We start from the raw sequence: 24,284 nt of genomic DNA, 5'->3' as shown, positions 1-24,284 counted from the left end.
TCCAGCGCGTTGGATGAAAAGTCAAACAAACAAACGTGTACAGGCATGAACAAGAAATGACAGCGCCACGCAAGGTGAGCTGGCCCAGTGACAGCAGGAGAGGTATGATCATCTCACCAGACTGAGGGTGAGTTTGTTTCCTCTGGTAGTATTGTAGCTCCAGCTGAGGGTTGACACCGGGTCTCTGGGGCACTCTGCCCTGTCCACGGTTACTGGTCACAGCTACCGGCTTTCCTGTGAGAAAATACATGACTTCAACAAGGAGCTCTCTGACAGTTTGAAGGCTAGTCTCTGGACATCCGAATGTTTCGCTGTGCAGAGAATAAATTAAGGAGAAAAGAGTCCACCTACCTTTGAGCTCGGGTCGATGTCGGATCCCCACAGACACAAAGAAACAGTCCATGTCCACGTGAAAAATACAGGATTTGACACTCGACGATGGCAACGTACCTGACAAAAACAATAAACACAAAAGAGGATTGTTCGAGGAAAGGAGGCACGGCGACACTGTTAGCGACAGGAAACATCGGGACGCCTTGGTGACACCAATCAACAGCTCATCATTAGAAGTGCAGCCTGGATTTACAGGGAACAGCCTTTCTTTCCTACCATGACTGTCTGAAGAGCGCTGGGCCAAAGATTTCCTCAGCCGGTCCTTCCCCGGAAAGGAGGCGCCGCCTGCGGTTTTTCGTTTGCTATGGAGCTCATTGACATACTCGGAGAAGCCCGACCTCCACGTGGAGATCTGGTGTAAACGTGAGTGAGAGTAGTACTCAGAGATCAACCCCCCTGTCTGAGCCAGCAGCTGGGCTGAAGACTTAGAAGACGGCGACTTTTCCGAGGAGGGATCCGGCTTGGCTGCGACGCTGCTCGTGTGAAGTGAGGCGGCGGCGGCGGCGTCCGATGAAAAGGCTTTATGGTGACTTCCATTCAGTCGAAGTGGAGAATGTGAAAAAGACGAAGGTGAGCGGGGAGTCTTTTCAGAGTTTGGATCAACTTGACAGGATGGCTGAAGCGGGGATCGGTGGGTGTCTGTGGCTCTTATGTCCTCGTGATGAGTGGGAGGTGGAGGTTCAGGTATTTGCTCCGCGTCTCCTGGTGAGAGAGGTCGCTCCAAAAGATCAAGAGAAGGGTCGCATTGCTTCGGAGGAGTGTTGGGAAACTCATAGGGGTCAGGCTTGTCTTTGAGCTGTGCTAAAGGAGCCTTGACTCTGCATTTAGGTAGTTCCACGTCAGCAGAGGTCGGATCTGTAACAGGGGACACGTCCTCTGGCTTTAAGGCACCGTTGTGAAGGTGAGCGTGTCCATTGGTCAGGGGTGCTTCTTTCACCACCTGCGGGAGAGGATCTTCTTTCCCACACTCTTGTATTTCATTCATGTTAGAATGGCCCATCAGGTCCAATGAGGTTTGCAGTGATCCATTGCTGAAAGTTACGGAGAGATTCAAAAAAAAAAAAAAAAAAAATTAACATGAGAAGATTTTTTGTAATGTCTGCGTTTCTCTTTAAAAAAAACAAACAGAATTGCTTCTCTGAATGAGCTTTGCATACTCACATTTTTATTCCCCCTGGTTTGCAGCTGCTCCGGTCACCGTAGCATGAAGAGTTAATCTGAGGTCGGGGTTGGCCGGCTCTCTGGTGATGGAGATTCGGATGAGGTGTTTGAGGAGAAGCATGTGATGATCTTTGGGGGTGTATGGTGGGGCTTGGGTAGGTACAGAAAGAGCTTTTGTCCTTGGGGTCGACACTGAGGTGACTGTGCACTAAGTGACTCGCGTCAGGGTTTAAAGAACGATCTGCAGAGCTTTTGTGAATGGACTGAGGTTGGATGTTGCCTTGGTAAAGTCGACTGTTGCCGGGGTCAGGGATGGGGTTATTTTTGAAGCTGGGTGATTGCTCATTGTTGAGAGCAGAGTGCTGAATGCTGCGCTGTGGCAGATGAAGCTTTTGATGGCTTGGCTGAAGGCTGGGTCCGGGGATGTCTGAGGTTTGACGCAGAGTCATGCCGGCGAAGAGAGGGCCTTTCTGTTTGGAATACAGCTGATACTGCAGGTACGACAGGAGGCGTCCAGCCTTGACACTGTTAAAAAGACCAGCGAAACAAACTGTGAGTTTCAGTTCACTTTTTATTTTATTTTTTTTGTGATCAAAGGTTTTTATTTTTATTTGAACAATGGAGGCATAAAATTGTAAATCAAAGAAAACCATTAAGTCATCTGTTTCCTCCATTCTCAAACTCATCCCCTTCCACCCCACATAGAACCTCGGTACGCATCCGATGAGTAAACATATACATACATAGACAATTACATTTGCATGCACACACAATCAATAACAGCAAAACAAAACTAAATGAAAAACAGAGAACAAAAAAAACCAAACAAACAAACAAAAAAAAAAAGTTTGAGTTCACATTTTATAGAAAGATACTAAACTAAGCGAATGAACTCCCAGTGAACTGACCTGTCAGTGATCCACTCTGGCCTGATGATCTTCTCCCCTTTGAGCTCCTGAATTTTGCAGTTTGGTAGATTATTGGCGATAATGTGGGTGGTCTTGGAGCGAGAGTAGTAAACGTGGAACTGGCCGCCGTGCAGCATCATCAGTCTACGCAGCTCATCTGCACTTGGGTCTGATGACAAACCGACCAAAAAACAGAAACCCTTTCATTCGATTTATGGAGTGAAATCATCTTACAGTAACTTTCAGGTACCTTTAAAGTCACCTCAGTGTTATTCACTCTGGTTAGGAAAAACTAGATGGACGCAATCAAATCAAGGTAATGTTGAGTCCTCTTACCCGTGTATCCATTGACATAGATTGCCACGCCACTGAAAATGTCGGTGCATGAACCATCCTTCTGTTTTTCTCGGGGGGCGTCCAGTCTAAACTGCTCTTCCAGCTTCGAAACTTTGGCAGCCATGTAGCCGCCCTACAAACACAAAGGACAGCATTGTCTTGAAAAGCTGCTTGGATAGCTGGCTGTTGTCTTTTTGGATAAAGTTATTACAGATTTCAAAAGAAAATGTCATTCACAGTTCATCAAAATGGAGGCCAACAGAAAGAACATTTGAGCTGGGTTGAAAATAAAATAAAAATTCCTTGAATTGTGCGACTATTTTGAAGAGCATAGATCAGTGCAATTGTATGTAAAAAGCAAATAAAACCTCTAAATATGAAACATTATTATACACAAGCAACCAACTGGAGTGCCGACCTCCGTCTGCCAAGCTGTGAAGAAATGTTCTTTTAGCATTATGTAATCAGTGACATATATAGGGCTTTTTTTTTTGTCCACACAAATGCAGATGGTGATATATTATATCTGTGATCAGAGGCGTTGCTTGTCCACAGGCAAGACAGGGAACTGGTTGGGACCCCTGGCCAGTAGCCCCCCATCCCGAGGGCTGATAAACTTTAAACAGCAGCAGCTCAAAATGTTCAAAGTCTTTAATGGACCATCTGCTAACTTCTGCTTAAATTTATGCTGTGTCCGGTTGCTTACAGCATAACAGTGACGAATGTTGAGTTGGAGGGGCCCCCTGTGAATTCTTGCCCAGGGTCCCAACAGCCCAGAATCACCACTGTTTGTGAATGGCCCATATCAGCAGAACTACACAACAGTGGATCATACCAGTGTTATTCCTGCTGCCATCCACTGTTGGTAAAGATGTGCAATACTTACTCTCTCAGCCCAACCATTGTCACCACCAGAATTGGCTTTCTTCTTCATCCACCCATCTCGACTCATGCTGAGCTACCTGTAATCACAAGAGGTGACATGAACCAATACTGAATCATACAGGTCAAAGCTGAACAACACTTCACAGTTCAAGTTCAACTTAGATTATGCAGCTTTTTAATCCCCCCCACACAGTTTTTGTACACATCCTCCAATGAAGCTTGAAAATACATACAAGTGTCTCAATAAACTTAAATGATTCTGAAGAAGTCCTTTTTTTTATGATTATAGCAAATGATGTCATTTTTCTGCTCCAAGTTTCGAAAAGCTTTTTCAAGTGTTTCTCAATTGACAATGAAAAGCAACCATACTTTTAACATGCTATATTTCTGGCTGCTTTGTTGTGATTTTTATTTCTAGGACTAGTAGGTCAATGTTATTCACGCATTACTGTTATTAAAATGGTCTCCGCCCAGGCAGGAGCCTCGTGTCCAAGGGCATGTCCGGACAGGACCTCTGCCACTGACAGATCTTACAAACAGAGCCCCATGTGGAGCTTTGTAACATGTTTCAAACATCAGCAGTGCAACCTCTCATCGATAAACGACTAGTACAGTAATGCATGTCGCTGCGCCATTGCACGACTGTAACATCACATCAGTTAAAGCAAACAGGAAGCAATACCATTAGAAATGTGTTGCCTGTACTCGCTTGCGAAATGTTCTGCTAAACAATGGATAAGCTGCACGACAATGTCACTTCAGCACAATGTTGGACACACATGGAAACAAGTACAGCCCCGAGTCAATGCTTTTCCAAGAAGTCACTTGGTTTTTTTTTGCTTGTTTTTTTTTTTTTTTTACCTTTTTATCCAGTCACACTGTGTTGTTAGCCTCAGACTTCTCTCTGCAGATCCTGCCCAACACAAACGCGGTGTGCGCACTGATTACGAGGAGGAAAAAAAGCGAAGTGAAAAAGGCTCCAGACAGTTTTCTCGACTCCTCCCGCCTCGACTCTGTCCTCCTCACAGGAGTCGTTTGGTGAACTGAGGTCCTCTTATTTTGTCATGTTGCCACGCCATGTCTACCTCATGAACAATTTTGCTCACCCACCCCGGTCCTTTTGCTCTCCATTTCTACCGCCTGATCGCTCTGCTTTCCCCTTTCCTCAGAGAGAGAGAGTCAAGGGACCCGAAGAGAGTCGTGCAAGTTCCGGAAAGTTGTTTCAAGTCAAACAGTCAGTGGCAACATTTTGTTTTAACAAAAGCTGTTGGGAAATGTGAGGCGTGTGAAGATACTCGGGTAATTATTATCTTCATGAGGCATTTAAAACTGTAACACACGACTGTAACAAGCTCTAATTCAATAGTATTATTCGCATTGTCAGTGATGGTGTTTATTTTTTAATAGACACCATCAATAACAATAAAAAAAAAAGAAATTTAAAATGTTAACAGTAACAATACGAATTTTACTTAAAAAGCAAAAATACGATATTTTTTATATAAAAGTAAAAAATACAATTGTTATAATTACTGTAACCAGAGGTTGAATTTAAATGTAACAACACGAAAAATGTCCCTTCTTCTTCTGATAATCATGTAATGTCAGTTTAATATATTGGATAGTTCTAACTTTACTATTGTGAAATAAATTAATCGGTTCCCTCCATGTGTGTCATATGGTCCTGTTTTTTTCGGCAAAGTCACTTGAGGGCATATGTTGTTTTATTTTTTAAATGAAATTCGTATCACATCCGGTTTTCTCTTATCTAACTTGACCCAGCTTATCCCCGGCTTCTTGTTTTTAGCTTCAAGTTGTGCCGTGGTGCTGCCACTGTGCGGGCAACTGAGTGCATGTCACCTCAAATGACTGTATGGGAGCTCTTGGTATCTCTGTACAGTAAAAAAAAACCCAAAAAAACCCTACTGTGTTAGTTTCTGACGTGCATTTAATCGGCACGACATGCAATAAAAAAAGCAGTCAGTTTGACGTTGAAGTGACCAGTGTTGTCACTCGCCAACACTCGTTTGTTCCCCTTTAAAAAATGTATCTTGAGTCAATTCTAATAGGAGGGTTTGTGTGTTTAGGCTGCACATGTATTGCGCCCACATCTGCCTGCATTGCAGCGGCAGACAGTCGATAGCTGTTTCGTCTGGATGGACTGTCTGGCTCCAGGATCCGGTGTCCTCAGACGGCCCGGCCCGGTACACTGGATCCACGGCCGTGACGCAGAGGCACGTGCAGGTTGAAAGAGCCAGAAGCGTAAAGGTAAGCAGAAATCATGGTGGTCCACGCTCAGTGACACTCCACACACTCAGAATAAAAAATGCATGTATGGCCTATATGCTCATTTCGACGCTATGTATTTTCGGTTTCTGTATTTAAAAAAATATGACAGAAAGGTACAGTAGGCCTGTGTATGAAAATAGTCTCTCTCTACTTCTCACGGTTGTGTATGTGAGCGACTGTTTTATTTTGCACAGAAACACTCCAAACACCTTAAGCATTATTAAGGAAAGGAAGTCAAAGGATCCAGTTTAAGACGGTGGTATAAAGTAGGTCACATAGTCCCAAAAAAAGTAAAATGTCTGGCACTTGGATTACTTTGCCACAGACTCAATTTCACGGAACCGAACCCCCTCCATCCCCCCAATGATATTGACCCAAGGCCCATCGTGTCCCAAGGATCCCCCTTATTGGTTGTTCGCTGTTGCTATGGTACCAGACATCAGATGCTGAAGTTTCATACAGCGACTTCTGTGTTGATGCAGCAGAAAGGTAGAGTCAGCCATGGAGCGTCATAATGATGTATAGACAGAGATTTCTGCACAACTGGACTGATTAATGAGGCACACTCACACATTTGTCTTTCATGCCTATCTCTGTGGAGTGTCAGCCATTGCAGGAACGGCAGACAGATGAGAGCAGGGTGGGTCGGCAGTCTTTTCCAGGCAAATGCATCAATGTGAATGTAAAAAAACCCCCAAAACATTTAAACTAACCCATGATGAATAAAGTGCAATGTGACAAAATGTGAAAGATTACAGTGAGACTATTTAGTAAGCCTCTCTCATAGTGACTGGTGAATATTATTATTATGCCCAGCCAGCCTAATAGAGAAAGCTGTGAGTTGTGCTGTGAAGACTGCCACAGGAACAAGAGGACATTTCTGTTTTCAATACTAGACATTGCTGGTACAGTTGATGATGGTTTGCTGCCATCTGGTGGACATAAGAGTTTTAAAGTGGTTGCCCCCGTGTGAACCCAGTGCACAATATTCATGACCTAGATTAAAATTCATAGTTGCATGATGGTCCCACACTCTCATGTATGGTCCAATAGACGAAGAAGGATAGTGCATTTAAGGTAACTTTGTTCAACTTGGTTTACACAGCATGTTGCCCATGTTCTCACAGCCAGGCTTTGTGCCCACATTTCTAAGATTTATTTTAAAATTCAGGCTGAACTCTTTTACACAACACCAGGTTTTAAAAATAATTTGGACCAAAATAGTTGGTCAATGTTGTAATGTTTTGCTGTAAGCCTATTTCTGGTAAAACAATAATTGTTGGTTGGTGATGTTTCATTTGTCAGCTTGGCAGGAACTTTTACTTAGCTTACTGCGAAACCACCAGAGAGCCCCATCATTGTTTCTAGTTTCATCAAGAGACTCTTCAAGACGTTGGCTTTTATTTTCAGTAAGAAGGTCAATTTTAATATCTGTATTTTTGCCAGTCAAAGAAGTTAAGTAGTTTAACAGTAAAGTATGAACATGTTTTGAAGCAAGCGGCCACATTAGCTGCTAACTTTTCGTCTGCTAACCCTTCAGGTGCCCCTCACTCATTCAAATATGGCAACGTCTGGTTCCAGAAAGAAAAATAAATAATGGTACAGCCAAAAAAGCTGAACCTGATGCTACATTAATACCATTTAAAATGATAGATGAGTCTCTTTCTGAAGGTTGTCAATAAATAAGGCTACATGAAATTGAGCAAAAGGCACATCCAAATTAATATTCTTTTTTTTTTTCTGGGGGAGGGGGGGGGGGGGGGGGGGGGTAAGCACTTACCTAAAAAACAACATGAGATTTGTTTTAGGTTTCATTGACTATTATAACTTAATCAATTAATAATTAACATTATTATTAGCTATACCTTGACATGTAAAATCTTGCCTATGGCTCTCAAGTTGTCAGGCCATTATTAAATGCATATTTATGAAACCAACACAAGATAAAGAGGAAGCCTAAGTGGCATCTTCAACTTCATTTACTCCATTTAAGAATCCCACACTCAAACAGGGACAAAAGTAGAATTAAGCAAAACAGAGGCCTTAAATGTTGGCAACTACACTTACCAACATATTTTTTTTTGAAATAAAAAAGATAATCCAACAAAATATTGCACAGTAAAAACACATTGATGAAAATTATAAAATATTTAGAAAAAAAGATTCACCGTATTCTGAAAATAATGCAGACACATGTCCTATAAGGAGATTTTGGTGTGATAGATGTTTGGTCTTTTAATAGTGTCCTCTCCTGTGGTGGACCAAACAGTCTGCTGTATAACAAATATTCCCAAAGTATAAAAGTTCCTCACGCATGAAATTGCGCAAAGGTACATAAGTCTTGTATTTTGTCATTGTGGGGCATTTGGCAAATTACTTTGAATCCATAACGCAACAGGTTAACCCTATGTTAAGGAAGAAGGTGCATGTGGATGGCAAGCACCCCAACATCCTACAATGACTTAATAAAGCTCCTTTTCATCCAAGTCCACATAGGCAGCCCAGTAGGTATCAGGACCAGCCTGTCAGCTGCACAGAGATGCAGAGTTTTTCTCTTTTCCAAATAAGGTCTGTAGATCCAGTGGGAAAGTTAGATTAAATCCTGTCTTCGTTAGTTTAGTTTGGCACTAATGCGGATCCACTGAAGAGCCTGTCGTGTGTATTGGACTGCATGAGCAATGCTACTGTGAAGAGTCAATGGCCCAGACAATGTATTCAAGTAGTTGAAGAATTCTGCAAAGAAAAAGAAGACAGTGCCCTTAAAATCTTAGTTTTTCATGATAGTCCGAACCCATTTATTTAAAATGTAAAGGTTATTCTCAAGAAAAAAAAAATCTTCCATGTCACACAAATGTACCCTTATTCTCCTTTGCAAGGTTGTCTGCCACCTCCCAGTACTCATAGCTGTACAAGACACTGTTGGTAATGTTCAGATGATTTGCTGCCATCTGGTGGATACGTTGGGGAATGCTTATATTGCCTCCCCCGTGTGAACCCTGTCCGAGTTGTTTTGCATGGGGTGAGAGTGGGGGTCCTCCTGTGCCCCTGGGAGATTAAAACACAACAAAGAGTGATGGTGAAAAATAAAGGCTCAAATGCTGGAAGTATCGCAAAAAAAATGACAACAAATACCCTGTAGTATAAAGCTATAATCCACCTACTTCCCAGAGTCATTCCAACTTGGTGGTGTTGAAGGCAGTTTGGAGGAACTCTGTAATGACACCATAAACCAGGCTAAAAGTGTTTCTAACCTGAATATGAACATTCTTGCAAAATTACAAAACCAAAAAAAAAACCTTCATGTAACACACCAGATATATTTTAGATGTACCTTAAAGTAGTCCAGCAGGACTTTGGAGTATTTCAGTGCATGGTCCTTCTTTAAACGAAACATTTGCCAGTAAAGGAGGGCAAGGCACCGGAAACTGTGTACACACCAACGGATGTCAGGGGGATTCAGACTGACCACAAATCATGCTCAAAATTCAGGTCCTTCAGCCCGATGACAGATGTGGTATAAACAGCGGAGATGAGATACGTACCACAGAACTGCCAGCTGTTTGTCTTCCTGTCTTGCCCCAGGGCCAGAGTGACTCTTCAGTCTCATAGCATACCTTAAGACAAATGTCTGTTAACAATTGCACTGCAGTTCAAATATATGTTTCACTTTTTTCACCGGATAGTGTGCTTTTTTTGGCTTGTGCTGCACTTTCGTCAACCAAGGTTGTTTTAAATGTGCTGTAGACATATAGATTGATATGTATACCTGTGTTTGTGACAAACGACTTTTGTATTTTGTTTGCATGATGTAGTAATTCACCTAATAAGCTCAACAGTCTCAGAGTACATGGTATGAGGAGACTTTGCCTCGAGTGGCCCTTCCTCCATCGCCTTTCCACATTCCATAAAGGAAAGAGCAGCATCAATGTAATTCACAGCCTTCCCCAGCTTGTCCACCTGAGGAAAAAATAACCCAACATAGGTAAAATAGGACCAGACGAAAGAAATACATTCATATGTTTGTCTTTTTAAGTGACTAAAACAAGAAAGAAGGAAGCTCAACGTTTTGCATTAGAGATTGATCCAGTAGTTGTTCAGTCTGGCTTAGCAGACAAGGAAACAAATGCAAAACACTTCCCTAGTCTTTGTTAAATTGAATTGTGGGTGGCACCTAAAATACAAGGTTTTTCATTTCGTTTTTCCAAGCTGATGAAAGTGCTTTCACACTTGCACAAAACTCTTAAGAAACTCCAGAAGTTTGTGGGGTAAGCTGTACATGTGAACGCAAAAACAGACACTCTTTTCCCCTCAGACTTTATCCTTTATCTGACATTATTCCTGCCAGAAACCTAGTATTTTTTCCACAGGAAATCTAAATGAGCTGATGTGAGAACTCTTTAGGACATCTTATGGAGAATTCACCACAAGCTATTGGGTGGGGGTGATGATGTTTAGTCCCTGTGATGGGTGCAGGACAATGCAATTTTGGGAAAATTCAGACAAAAACTGGAACCGTGGAAGTGGTCGGTTCACCATAAATACAGTATTAATAAAGTATTTTCTTTGATGACAGTTGAAATGAAGAGGAATGGTGTGTGAAGTATTCAGCCTTTAACCTGTAGCACTGCAACATGTAGTAACTTTATAGCTCCAGGTATATGAAGTGAAGCTTTTAGATTTGACATCTATCACCTCTGCTGTTTAGTCTTCTCAAAAGTTCTCGAAAAAGGAATGGCTAACTGTACAGTGCTCTCAAGTGTTCTGTCGCTTTTAAAAATATCCCTTGAAAGTTTCTTGTGTCTTTGCAATGCTGGTTTTGTATACCTTCTTTGTTTGAACGTGTTGTTAAACCAACATCCTTTTAAACATAAGCTGTGCAGGTATTGCCTGTAGTTGTAGAAGTTGTTGGTGTAACAAGCGTGAAATACATCCAAAGTGCTTAGCCTTTATTGTCAGCTTCCTCCATGCTGTGTTGGAACGGCCTAGCAAAATGCACAGGCCTATTGATGATAGTGGCATAACACATTTTGCAATAAACAGAAAAAGCATAGAACTGAGCTGTACAGATTCCCCTGGAGGATCAATCCCATGGAGCAGCCCATTGTCACATTATCCGATCTAGTTTTTGAAATCAGGATAGAACCGATATCCGATGCCAGGATCGGATCGGTGCAATCCTAATATACAGTATATCGTTAATATTTAGTTAAATAGTTGCACGACATGCAATTAGTTAAATTGTTGCAGGGCTTTATATTCTACTCTACATCTGTACTTTCTTGGCAAAATATGTTATTCCCTAAAATGCTCTTAACTAATAAACATTTACACTTTATCTTCAATCAAAGATAAAGAACTTACCATTGCGTCTGCACGGTGCTTCATCCTTTTCGCTTCATGTAAGTAGTACTCAGCATGGTGTGGGCTACGAAGACAGGTAAAAACAAGTAAGTCACAACACACAGGCTGGCCTATAGCTAACATTGTTGGCCATGCTATGCACTGTGTGGTTTGCTCACGTGTCATGGTTTGGTGAGGCCCTTCTGTGTCCTGCAGGGACCCAGGACTCAGATGGTGGTTGTGGCTGCCTTGACAGTTTAACAAATTCTGTCTCCATTTTGGGCTGAGTATTACAGGTCAACAAGAGGTGAAATAAACTAATAAGCCTGCGAGCAATGGAGTTTAAATGATATACTGTAGTTTTTGCATTACCTTGACAGCGGAATCTCTACTGTTGTCGCCGTTCTTGGAGGTGTGATGCTGTTCTGATGTCTTTGTTTTAGAGGTAGGCTTGGCAGAATCTGGGCTGTCGGAGAGTGGAGACAGCGGAGACAGAGGCCTCTTGCTGTCCAAGTACTCCTCCAAGTACCTGGAAGCACACACACCAATGGACTATATAAACTTGCAAAAGCACACACAACATTGACAGTTAATAAAGACATTTTTTTTGTGATGTCTTACCCATTGTGTGTGGTCTCAGTCACAAAATGTTTCTCAGCCGTGTGAGATGAAGACCCTGTGTGGTCATTTGCATAAGGAATACTTCTCTTGCTATCTCTGTGTGGCACACCATTCTCCAACTGGTCATAGACATAAACAAAACATCATCCTTTAAAAAGGACGTCCCCATGTATATTCTGTCTGTCTTGCATTTGCACAAAAAATGTGTTGAGTCGATTTAAACATGTTGTCTACCTTACGTTTCCTTTTGCTGTCTTTTGTCCCAGTCTCAGGGACATAAAGGTGTTTCATAGCCTCTTTTTGCTTGTCCTTAGGTGGTGAAGCAGTGGAGGAAGACGAGGATTTTTTAACAGGCGAACTCGTTGTGCTGTCAGGCACCCTTTTGAGAAGACAGAGATCGATCTGCACCACCAGATTTCGAAGCCCTCGCTGGGAGGGTGCTGTAGCCTTGTCACTTCGTCCAAATGGGACCAGCGTGTACAGTTTTTGCTTCCCCTCACTTTGATTCCCTGATATGGGTCCCCTGGGATGCACCTCCTTCGGCCTGTTGCTGTCCGCTCTGCCTGGGCCTTGGTGCCCTGACTTGGAGGGTCTCTTATGAGAGGTAGAGTCAGCTGGTACTTTGGTGATGGGAACCTGATATTCCGATTCTGAATCTGAACTTGAAGAGGAGGAGTTAGAGGATGAGGAGGGTGATCTGTGAGGAGTTGGGGAACATGTTGGAGTTGTTGATGGCTCTCTTACTTTTCTATGCTCCTCACTACTCCCTCCCTTTTTTGTCCTCCCCTGGTTGTGTGAGTTGTCCTGGAGGTGGTGTTGTTCTGTACTTATAGGTAGTCTCTGTTTGACCTGGGGTGTTTGCCATCTATTTTGCTGCTCCCTCCTCTTCCTGTTTTCCCCTCTTGCTGTCTCCTCTCTCTTCTTATGTCTCTGTATCACTACCTCCTCCTCCTCTTCCTCCTCCTCCTCTTCTTCAGCAGAACTCTGAATCCAGGGTCGTCTCAGTAGCTGCTCCTCCGCCAGCCTCCTGTCTTCCTTTCTCTCCTGTTTCCCTTGTTGTTTTTCTCTTTGTCTGTCCTCTTTTCTCTCTTGTTTCGTCCCCTCTGAGTGGGTCAGATGATTTTTTCTGTGTTCTACCTCCTTCTCTTTGGACTGGAGTTTCTTCTGTGGATATTTTGTGTGGTTATCATGTGAACCACTTTGGACAGTAGCCTCCAAAGACTTTGGCCTAGGATTTAGGCTGGGGTTTGATATAGAGTTGAATCTAGGGATGGCATTAGCAGCAACTTTAGTGGTAGAGTGAGTAGTATGGCCGGAGCTGGTTATACGACAAGTAGGAACTAAGTGCTTTGCTCTTGTGGGACTGTGTTGTGTGTCAAATTGAACTGAAGGCCGAGACTTGTGGTTGGAGTTGGGGTTGGATCTACTTCTCTGAAGTTGCTCAAAATGAGATGTCTTTTTGACTTTTGGATGCTCTGAGATCTGTCTTGAACTTGGATTAAAGTTAGTCTTGGGTTTAGATTTGTGGTTAGAGTCAAAAGCAGCAGAATTCTTCGATTTGCTTGGGTTTTGGTCTTGTTGCTGTGCGCTTCTGGAATTGGCTGTGTGTTGTTTATTTTGCTGGAGATAAGTACTTTTTGAGGTTTTGGTTTTGTTGGTGTTAGGCAATGGGGCAATCCACGATCTATTTTTTGTTCTGTATGAATTGGTTGTTAGGCTTGATTGTGTTTGGATCTGATTCTGAACTTCAGGGTAGAGACGACCCTTGGAAGGATTTGGTAGACTTGGACTTGGGCTTCGTGGGGGGTCTCGTTGTATAGGGCTAGGACTACGGCTGGCTCTCGGGCTTCCACATGGACTGGGGCCAAAACTTGGAACCGGGGTAGGGATCGGGCTGTTCCTCGGGCTTGGGCTAGGACTTGGACAGGTGCTTGGGAATGGGCTCGGGCTTGGGCAGTAGCTATAGCCAGGACTAGGTAGGGGGCTGTTGTTGTTGCTGTAGTTGAACTGGGGGCTGGGAATAGGGCTTTGGCTTGGGCTGTATTCCCGATTGCTTTCCCAAGATCGGGCCGGAGATGGGGCTCTTTGGGTGCAGGGGGAGGGAAGGCGTCCTGGAATGCTCTGGGAGGGATCCTGTTCACTGCTGGCAGATTTTTTACGGGACTTGAGCCATTTATCCAACTGCCACTGGGCAGCAGGCTGGTAATCAGTCTTCAAAAGTCACAGATAAAGAGAGGAACAAATGTTATTCAGAAAGTAGATTAGTTAAAAACAACATCAGCAAATAGGTGGAAGACATTGACATAAGCCATCAACCTCTATTATGTGACAACTTATAAACAATTAAAGACTTGATTGGAGGTTGAAAAGAAATGATAAGAACATGTTGTAAGGAACATGTACATTGCCATAAAAAGATTATTTATTTGATAGTAAAAAAAATCCCCTTAAAAAGAACTTCAAGAGTATCGAACCACCGTGTCATGAAGTATTTCCTACTAAGACAGCATAGAACCAATCACAAGATAGAAGGCAGTACATTGCATTGAGTGGGTGCATAAAAATTAGACATAAAAACTTTATAATTAGTTAAAAAAATATGTAAATGCACCTGAGTGCAGGATGACTCATTAGACATTTGAAACATTAAATGAAGGGAAAATAGATATGATATAAAAATACAGATTAATACAGGAAGGTTTGATTATAATTGGGAAAAAAAACCAAGTAATTTTTGTTTTATGTTGATAGTAGAAAATTCCAGCACATCAATGTATATAAAAATAATGCCCACAAAGTATAATGAAGCAGTAAAGGAAATGCAGAAGTAAAGTATAAGTGACTCAAATTGGAACTTCAATTCAGGAGGTGATAAAAATACTTTGCTAAATTCCTGTCTAACAATGTGTTTATGTACTAGTTGAGACATAACTACACACTGTATGAGCTAAGAGGGCAGGTTCACATTTAACAAGGCATGACACATTTTTGTTTCTGCCACAACATTCTAACTTTGCAGTACAATTATCAAACCAACACGTCTCCCACTGCACCTAACGAATAACTCACTGACTCAGCTGCTATTAAAACAATTCACATTCCAAGTGGCAAATCTAGCTCATGACATGACTAAAAAGTTCCAACTGACATTATTATAACCTCCTTTCAATAACCTAGTTTCAACATGGTTTCACAGTCCACATCTGTGCTTACAGTAGCTCAACCCCCATCCAATTATGCCAAATGACTCACATAATGTTTTCTTAGCGACTCGCATGGTAACCTCAGGAATGAGAAAAACAAGAGAAAAGCAGCAGTTTTAACCAAATTTCAAAATGTTAGATGATACTCACAGGCTTAAAAGCAAATTCTTCCGAGTTCTCGCATTGTCTTGTTCTCCCTGAGCTACCCAGGAGCTAAATTAAACCTCTAGTCACTCCTCAAGTCAAACAGTGACCCCCTCCCTCCGTCCCCACACCCCGCGCCCTGTTTCCAGTGAAGACACTGCATCTCTTGTACCGTCTAGGCTGCCCGCCCTCCTTCTTTTTCTGTCCCTCCCTCTTTCTCTCCCTACCTGGAACTCTGGTCTGCTCCTTCTACAACATCAACCCCCCTCTCTTCCTTGGGAGACATTTAAACAGTCCACGTAAATGAAAAACATATGGTGTACACCCCCCACCACCACCACCCTCTCTCTCTCTCTCTCTCTCTCTCTGTGTCTCACTATAGGGGCCCAATGTAGTGTGTGTTTATTAATACACTTCACTATTTTGTACAGGGCCTTCCATTCATAAAAGAGAAGCAGGTCTCCCTTTCATTCCCAACATAGCATACATGTTGAACCAACCCCCACAATGTCCCACATCTCCAAAAGCTCTTTGTCACTTTAAGAACTACGTCACCCATTCTGAGATAATAATACGAAAATTGTCAACAAACTATGTGCACTTTTATTTCAAAAGAGAAGGTTACTCTCGTTGTAGATGTCCATGAACTCAAGACCTGATGACTTCCATGTCCTGAGGGCTTTCCTCTTTAAGACTGGGCCTGTTGACATGACACCCAGGCACTAATTCCCAAAGCAACCTCTGCACCCTCCACCCCCGTCATCCTCATCTTCAACTCACATGCATTCCTGATGCCGCTTCCCCCCACTCAACGCAAACACCAAGCACTCTCTCATACACACACACACACACACACACACACACCTGCCATCAACTGCCTCGAGGCTTGCGCTTCCTTAAGAGAATTCCCCAAAAGGAAGTCAGAAAAAAAAAATGGAGAAGCAAGAAAGAGGGAGAGAATCAAGTTCAAATGTAGCAGAACAGCAGTTTGGTTCTCAGGTTTGATCAGTACCTTCTTGCAGTTGCTTTCCTGCTGTGTGTTGGCAGGCGACGCGGGACCTGGTTGAACTTCTGGGCTCCAGGAGTGAAGACTACTGCTGGCTGACTCGGCGCTAGAGTCTGAGCCTGATGAGTCCGAACTGGAATGTCTCACCCGCCTGCCATGTGTGTGCGCTCGCCGTGCTGACAGGCTGTCAGTCAACACACACACAAACATCAGAGCGGGGTCAGCGTACGTACACAGCCAAGGGGAGCACACACACACACACACACACACACAGGAGGATAATTCACACAGTTTAACTCATGTTTACATATTGTAGTGAAGCTTATATGCACAACATCCTGATATAAATATTTGTAATCAAGTACCTGTGTCCATCCCAGGAAGCTGACTCATGAGTCGCCTTCAGGGACACAAAACAGAGACAAATTATTCACAGCAGTAACAACTTGTAAAACTGGATGTCTTACCTCAGCTGCCTGACATCTTAATATTATGAGCAAATGCAGAACACTTTCTTCGTTCCAACAGTGCCAAACTGTGCATGGGTGTGTGCTGCAACATTAAACACTACCAGAAAAACAGGCCTCGTCAGCAGGAGCTGCCAAAAACAGTCATGGTCATTGTTTTGGTTCGTTTCTCTTTACACTGATTCTTTCTGTATCCATTGACTTTAATTCACTGTCTTTCTGCCGGACCAAAACACTCACAATAGAGTAAACACGTGTGGTAAACACGTTTTTATTTCTATGTCTAGTCAAACATCTGGCCCATTTCTCTTTCTGGCCCAAACTTGTTTTTAAAAGCATGTATCCTCCTTTTACAACATTATAAATACTTTTATATACCTTAAAGTCTCACCATCAAATAGAATACCAAGAACAACATGCTGACAGTTGAACCTGATAACAGTCTTTTTTTCTTTTCTTTTTTTTTTTAAAGAATAGTTTTTGGAGACTTTTAGTGAGTTTTACCTACCCTGTTAGTGTCCTCATCATCACTGCTTAGCTTAAGGTCATCAGCAAGCATCCTGTTAGCAAAGACAAACATTTAGAGGGGCCCACACTGTTGTGCACTGCTGTAGGTGCACAACAGTGTGTAGATATAATATCTGTAAACAACACTGGATGTGTCTGGAACTCTTGTATTTTGTAATTTTATAGGATTTTTTTTTTTATCCTAAGTATAATTCTTTACATTGATATTAACCACAAAAAAAGAAATATTAAAAAAGTACTTTAGTTTTCTGTACAAAATTTAGTTTTCATTAAAGCTGTCTTATCAAGGCTTCTGAAAGTGTGAGAGGTTCGAAACAACAGACTTTAAGAGTTGTGCAATTACATACTTAACATGTTCATTGCTTCACATAAATTATATATAATGCCTGTCGTGAATGTTTTTTCTTTTCTTTTCATGTACTTACAAAGTTGCAGAGATTGCTCAAAATTATAAAAAAAAAGATTGTTTCCAAATGTTTTAGAAATGTTTCCCATCATAAAACTGCCATGTTACATAACAAAGGCTGTGTGATAACACTGAACACGCAGTTTTCCTACAACACCGAACATGTGTTTCACACTAAAAAGAGGAAATAAACAGGCAATACACAGCAGCACATCGTCCTCCACAGACAAGAATGTCGTCTGACATTCGACCTGACCTGTATCATGTAGACTAAAAACTGTGTTGACTGATCCTAATGATCTACTTCCTTTTTGATTTTCTATCTTTAATGCGTATCCATTTGTTTCTATTCATGGTATGAATCTAATTTTTGTTTTAAAACCCTCTGAAATTAACACTTAAACTATGTGTCTTTATATATTAAAGTGTCTGTGCCACAGCAGCAGGTCAGGCCAGATGACCTTTGGTGGATCATGTTTCCTCATGTCTCACTTACGATTTGTGAGGTGCAACGTGAGGGTGACGGGTCATTCGCAGCTGAACATCCCCCCTACCTTACAGCAAGAGAGAGGAAACCGAGTGAAAAGCAGCCAACAAACCATAATGTAATAATCTACTGTGAATGATTGCATATATCAGATACATTTATTACTCAGTAAATGCATACTTTGCCTTTGTTGTGTCGTTGGTAGTTTTGCTTCCTTTGGGGAAAAGTAGAACAAAAGATCAAAGTTATTTTATGAAGCAAAAAAGATTCTCAGCAGAGTTGGAACAACAACATACTGTATTTTAGAAAAAAATGACAGCTCCAAAACAAGTGCAGCTGATCCAGAGATACCATGCCAATTACTACCACCTGCATTACTTACATTGCAACACAAATGCAATTTTTAAATACAAACAAATGACTCAAAACACAAAAGATAAGAATCCAAAGAAGGTTAGGATTAAGTGATGCAGAGCCAATACAAAGAGACAAAACAACGGCAAAGATAGGGAAAACTACAAAATGCCTACAAACAACACAACCCTGAGACTTTCTAAGATATGGGAGAGGTGATGCCCAGGGGCCCATTTTTCTACAATTCACCCATCCAATGCAAACACACACGAACACATACCTTAGGGTTGTAGAGGATTCGTTGGGTCTGTTCCCCCTCTAAGGCCTGCTGGGACGGCCAGGACTGAGTCATGTCCTGCGACAAAGAAGCAGGGGTCAGAGGTAAATTGTGGGATGTCACTGTGATTGATGGAGCTCACATACACAAAGTCTTTAATCTATTTCTAGAGTGTGAATTGATATTTCTTTGATTTAGAGGTAATGTATTGATCATATTTCCACACATATTAAACAGATAGCTCCATTTGACAGCTGACTTTGGTTGTGACGACTGTACCTCTCCACCAGGGGGAGCATGACTGGTTGGAAATAAGGGACTCTGCAAGACAAGATTTATGTGCATATTGTTTTTCTTTTCAAGGTTTATTTTTTCAGTATAACAACTGCCACCTGTTTAGAGGATTTGTTTCTTTCTAATATTTATTTGTTTATCTGTGTTCCCTCAGTGGCTCCCAAGAACAATATTGGCATTAAATACATACTTCACGGCTGAGAATGTATTTATTATAAACTATTTTTTTGAGATGCATGATTTTCTTCACACAAATTTTCGTTTGAACGCAGAGAATGTATTTGCTCCTCAATGGCAAGAATCTTGCAAGTGTGCAATCTGTGAACCAGAAAACAAGGCAGCTAATCAAAACATTTGTTGTTTAAGGCAGCCCCAGGGAAATGAATGTAACAGACGTCAGGCGGTTCAGACCACAAGTAATCATCAGCACCATGTGCAACAGTTAAAATCACAGAAAAGCAATAGCCCACTAAAGTTGGAGGAAATTGCCAATCAATTTGAAAAATTGAATTGATAAAACTTTTTCTGGAGGAATTTTTATGGGTCAATCTAATTCACAACAACTGTTTCAGCTGCAGGCTATAACTTCACCTAAGACTTTTTTTTTTTTTTAGGAAAAAGGCAGTCCTGGATCTTCTGAATTAACAAAATGGATTTTAAATGAATCATGATTGATTACAAATAACATGAAATGTAATGAAAGAGTAATTATTTCATCTTACAAACACATATTGTTGAGGTTCACAGCTGTGACAATGCTTTACACCATCAGGAGTGATATAAGATTGCAGAAAGAGATGATTATACACTCAAACTTTCCTGAACATGTACCCCAGTCCTCATTTGTTCTCAAAACACAGTGCTCAAGACACAACCAGTTACATAGAGAGATCTCTGCACAGATAGTACACCGTCTCAACTCCTGCTCTGATTATAATCTCTGCTGATTAAATTTGCCTGCAGTCAAACTCAGACAAACCAGGCCTCATGGATGCTGACAAAGTGGCCTGATTTTGTACCATTCATTCACCATGAACATGATCTGATAACTTGGTTATGTTAGAAAAAAAGGGGCTACGTCTGTAATGCACACGCGTGTGATGATCACTCGGTGTGGATTGACTCAACGTTACTACTGAAACAGTGAGCAATCGAAGAAGGGGGAAATTATTTTACAAGCATCGAGCCTGAGCGCAGAGTGGTATAAGCTGTTGAGAAATCATTTAACAATTTGGATTATGCTTACACACTTTTGTGGTGAGATTTAAATGAGAAGATTGACACCACCAAATGTCTGTGCAGTAGATTTTATGCTAGATCAAGTAAACTATTAGCATAACTGAGCTAAAATAAATAAATAATTCTTTGAATTGAATTTGAAGCTACAGCTACCAAAATGACATACAGTAGAATACTGGAACACTTTAAAAAGAAAATATGACATGTTAATTGGTTAATTTTCCTCTTATATGCTCTGAAGGCTAGACTTGAAGTTCCGTCAAGTCTAGCCTGTAGCATAGTTAAGCAAAAGCTGCAGTACCCTCCTTGCTATAACCACCAATAAAAGCATTTATTGTTTTCGCATTTCAGGTAAGGTGCAGCTTTGAGAAGCTTAAATGCTTTGCTAAGCTAACGTGCTGGGAAGCTGAAGCTGTATGTACCATTAGTGGCACATGTCCCCTCATTAAACTCCCTGCAAGAAAGAGTATTTTCCAAAAAGGCTGTCAGCTAGAAATAATGCTCGTACTTTTTTCAGAGATGAGTTGACACATTTTTATGAACCTGGCAGCTGACTCTAAAGCTTTTCTCCTCCTTGTATACTTTCTTGTCTTCCCACCTTCTACAGTAAGCCCTGGAGGGCGAGTGTTTCCTCTCCCTGCTCTTCCTTTCACTTCATTATCTCTCCTCCCCCAGTCACCAAGGACACAGCGCCAGCCCTTACCACTTTCCTACTCCAACAACAACAAGGTCTCCCAGGTGGAGCATAGTGTGTTGCTATCTCCTCCAACCCTTGTCCAACACATGTTCTGTGTCTCTATTTTTGTCCGCTCTTCCAACAGAAACTGTGACAGGACACAGGAAGCAGTAAAAATGTAATACTTTTAATATGGACTGCTGAGCACATGGCTGACATAGCTGAGTCAATTAACAGCTAAGTGACCAATAACGTTTGATCCTTTTGTTGCTAACATATCAGCGTAGTAAACAAGAAACTCTATAAAAATCAGTAACCAAAATGTCTCCTTTTCCATTTTTTATTTCATTTCAAACTGAGGATCCTCTTCAAGGTTTTTAGACAAAATTAAATATTTGATCTGATGTAATGTATGATTCCAGGGAATCAGTATCTTTATTTTGGTTCGTAGAGTCATATAAAACTCCATATATAAATAAATATAATAAATTAAAGTAAATCAAAGAAGCCCTGTGTCTCATCTGTTATGGTTAGCTTAATTCAGCAATCTGCTGGAAATATTGTATCCAGTCTTACAATTTCCAAAAAGCTTACGAACAGTTATAATGAAATTTCTATTCTCCACGAAGTCATGAAATAACTTTTCATGAGGAAAACATTTTTTACTGAAGGTAACTATTATTATATTTCATCCATTATAAGTTATGCTCCCAATGTGTTAATCAATCTTTACAATTACAAAATATCTATTTTAGGATATTATGATGTAGCGAGAGATCATGTAGTTGTTGTTTTCAATATATTCAACCACGTTTGTTAATTTTTGTCATATCATTATAATTAGGTTTAAAAAAAGTTTAGTAGCTAACGCATACAGTTTGCCAACCTTCCTCCGCCCTCTGATGTTTCATTCTGTTCTGTGTTGCCTGTGTTTGCAACCAAATGAAACACACCTTAATGTAAGGATTTGTCTTGGGTTGATTTTGGATAGTTAAGCAATATTTGGGATGTTGTTGTCAATGAAAACCTTAATAGAAAGCAAACAAAGTAAAAAAGTAAATTCTTACCTCTAGAATTTCTTTGGCACAGCTGTTGTGTTGGCTTCTTGTTACCTGTGCCAACACATGAATAGATGGTAAATGAGGAGAAAGTCACAGGAAGTTACAACTGAAACATGATCAGGAGTGAGTCTGTAACGCTTCAGAAACAGACTAAAATCCTGTTACCAGAGACATGCACATGGAGAAAGAGAGACAGCGCAAAAACAATATTTGAGCATCTAAATTCCGTACATGTTTCATCTTAAAATCAGATGCAGTACATGCTTCTCAGTCCCACTCAGTCTCAAAGACTGACTCATTCTTTTTTTGCAGCAGTCACTACTCGTGATTTGACCTTCAGTTTTTCCAAAAATAAACCCAAGAATAAATAAACATGTTCAGAACATACACACTGAAAGAATCACCTTCTGCATTCAGCTTCCCGCCTTTTTTGTAATTCAAAAGACAGCATAACAACGTACCGTACTTTAAACCTTAAGAGTCCCACACACCGTCATTGTGAGAGTTGTGAGACGGTTGAAGCTTCATGATGACTCATATCTTTGAATTCACAGCTGCAGATAATCTGACGGATGTGGACTTTGTTGCAGGCAACTTTCTGTTTCTATACATATTTGGCAACCTCTCTCTCTCTTTCTCCCTCTCACTATCTCTCTGTCTCCCCTCCCCTCCCCCATCCCCCCATTTACCCCTTTTCACATTTCAGCTAACAATTCAAATAAACCTCTCTGATAAGAGAGCAAAGAACAGTGTTGCTCAAGCATTATGAACACATTGTTTACTGTACTTTCACTTCCCCTTCTGTATTGGTGCAGTAGGTGTGGATGAGCGTGTTTCATTATTACTGTAAGTTTTGTCTGAAAACAGGCAATCCTACCACAATCTCTAATAAAAAGTACTGTACCTAATGTTCTTGTCTTGTCTGTTTTGTTTAACTTTATATCCATTTGAATCTCTATTTATTTAGAATTGGACTTCATGCTAAACACATACATCTTTGCAAAAATTTAATTTCCTTTATACGCTTTTTCATTTTGATGTTTGTGATGTACTTCTAGCTCCCCACTCTGTGTTCTGTGCCATCTGTGCAGCACCAGTATGCACAGTAAAACAAAATGTGTTCAGCGTGGATGCTTGTGCCTGTGTGTGAAACTGACTCTTCTTGCATGCATGACTCAGTAAGGTCAGAGTCTGAGTGGATGGACCCACAGCCTGAGGATGGAAAACAATGTGTGCGAGTACTGTCTGATTACCAAAGCCACAAGGCAGTAAGTAATGAGGCCATAGGCACACCACAAGAAAAACACAAACACAGACAGATAGTATTTTATCTCCCTGTGGCGATTTATAACCCCAAATCAGCTTTTCTTTGTATTACACTGTCGGCCCATTAGAGTGGATATTATCATGTGCAATGTGTTTCACACATCCATAGCCTCTAGCAACACTAGCTCCAGCTCTGTTGCAATACCCTGATGAATGGAATCCCCAGGGACAAAACAAACCACAACCCATCAAAACACCTGCATCAAGCCTCATGCAAGCCATACCCTACTAACCACCTGTTACATTCTTAAAGTATCAGCAATTACTGAAGTTATGCCTTTTTTTAGATTCCATTCAGAAAATCAATCCAGCCATTGGAATCTGAAATGATTATTTTTTCCTGCAAACTGTATCTTTTTAGAAAACATGAATTGATCATGTCTCTGTGTTTATTATTAAATTATTATTATTAAATTATTCACTTATATTAGTTCAGGAATTATGCAAATGAAGAGTAATCTGCAGTTACTCTATACTATAGGTGCAAATTTGTTAATGTAATATGCAATAGGACCTAATATTGTGCAAGATTCAAACACCTCCTCAAACTGTCAGTCAGATTATCTCAAGTATTTATTCCTTTCTAAAACGATGATACATTCAAGGCTCCATGCATGTAACCTCTCACCTGAGAATAAGCGCATTTGAGTAGAAAACAGACAATGGAAAGTTTCCCTTTGCCAGCGAGAACAGTTGGCATGGTTCCGAGATGGTCAGTGCTCTTCTCGGGCGTCCATTCCAGTGAAGAGTCGCGTTAAGAGCGGTGGATGCTGTCCCTGTTTGTGTCTCCTGCAGCCCGGCGGCTCTTCACTCGTGGTTCCTCCGATATGCAGCTGCCAGAAAGTCAGTGTATCGTTTGTGAGAGAGAGAGTGGGAGAAAGAG

General features: G+C 41.2%; 2 protein-coding genes and 1 long non-coding RNA gene across 3 annotated transcripts in view; 1 reads left to right on the top strand and 2 right to left on the bottom strand.

The window, feature by feature from the left end:
* rev1 (REV1 DNA directed polymerase) overlaps nt 1-4,967 on the bottom strand; it is an 11,664-nt gene extending 6,697 nt beyond the window's left edge. The window contains exons 1-8 of the mRNA XM_079357243.1: nt 4,545-4,967; nt 3,685-3,760; nt 2,799-2,931; nt 2,463-2,631; nt 1,555-2,079; nt 610-1,424; nt 352-450; nt 118-234 (exon numbers count right to left, since the gene is read on the bottom strand). Of these exons, the coding sequence (XP_079213369.1) occupies nt 118-234; nt 352-450; nt 610-1,424; nt 1,555-2,079; nt 2,463-2,631; nt 2,799-2,931; nt 3,685-3,750 (1,924 nt within the window). The 5' untranslated portion in view covers nt 3,751-3,760; nt 4,545-4,967. The remainder of the gene's footprint in view (nt 1-117; nt 235-351; nt 451-609; nt 1,425-1,554; nt 2,080-2,462; nt 2,632-2,798; nt 2,932-3,684; nt 3,761-4,544) is intronic.
* Nucleotides 4,837-16,416, top strand: LOC306832522. Its single transcript, XR_013780243.1, has 3 exons — nt 4,837-4,917; nt 5,771-5,951; nt 16,328-16,416. It is a non-coding gene; the product is annotated as an uncharacterized lncRNA (long non-coding RNA).
* On the bottom strand, nt 7,743-24,284 carry aff3 (AF4/FMR2 family, member 3). Its single transcript, XM_079357244.1, has 19 exons — nt 24,030-24,284; nt 22,082-22,126; nt 18,809-18,883; nt 18,355-18,388; nt 18,184-18,241; nt 17,262-17,313; nt 16,652-16,686; nt 16,293-16,470; nt 12,168-14,144; nt 11,934-12,052; nt 11,685-11,841; nt 11,492-11,595; nt 11,334-11,397; nt 9,793-9,929; nt 9,515-9,586; nt 9,304-9,397; nt 9,134-9,183; nt 8,830-9,017; nt 7,743-8,705 (listed from the first exon to the last, which is right to left on the bottom strand). The coding sequence occupies exons 1-19, from the start codon at nt 24,099-24,101 to the stop codon at nt 8,584-8,586; spliced, it is 3,633 nt and encodes a 1,210-aa protein (XP_079213370.1). The 5' UTR covers nt 24,102-24,284; the 3' UTR covers nt 7,743-8,583.

The sequence above is a fragment of the Symphodus melops genome, assembly GCF_947650265.1.
Source record: "Symphodus melops genome assembly, chromosome: 12".
Taxonomy (NCBI): Eukaryota; Metazoa; Chordata; class Actinopteri; order Labriformes; family Labridae; genus Symphodus; species Symphodus melops.
The sequence above is the reverse complement of the archived record's forward strand: the minus strand, read 5'-3'. Positions and strand labels throughout refer to the sequence as shown.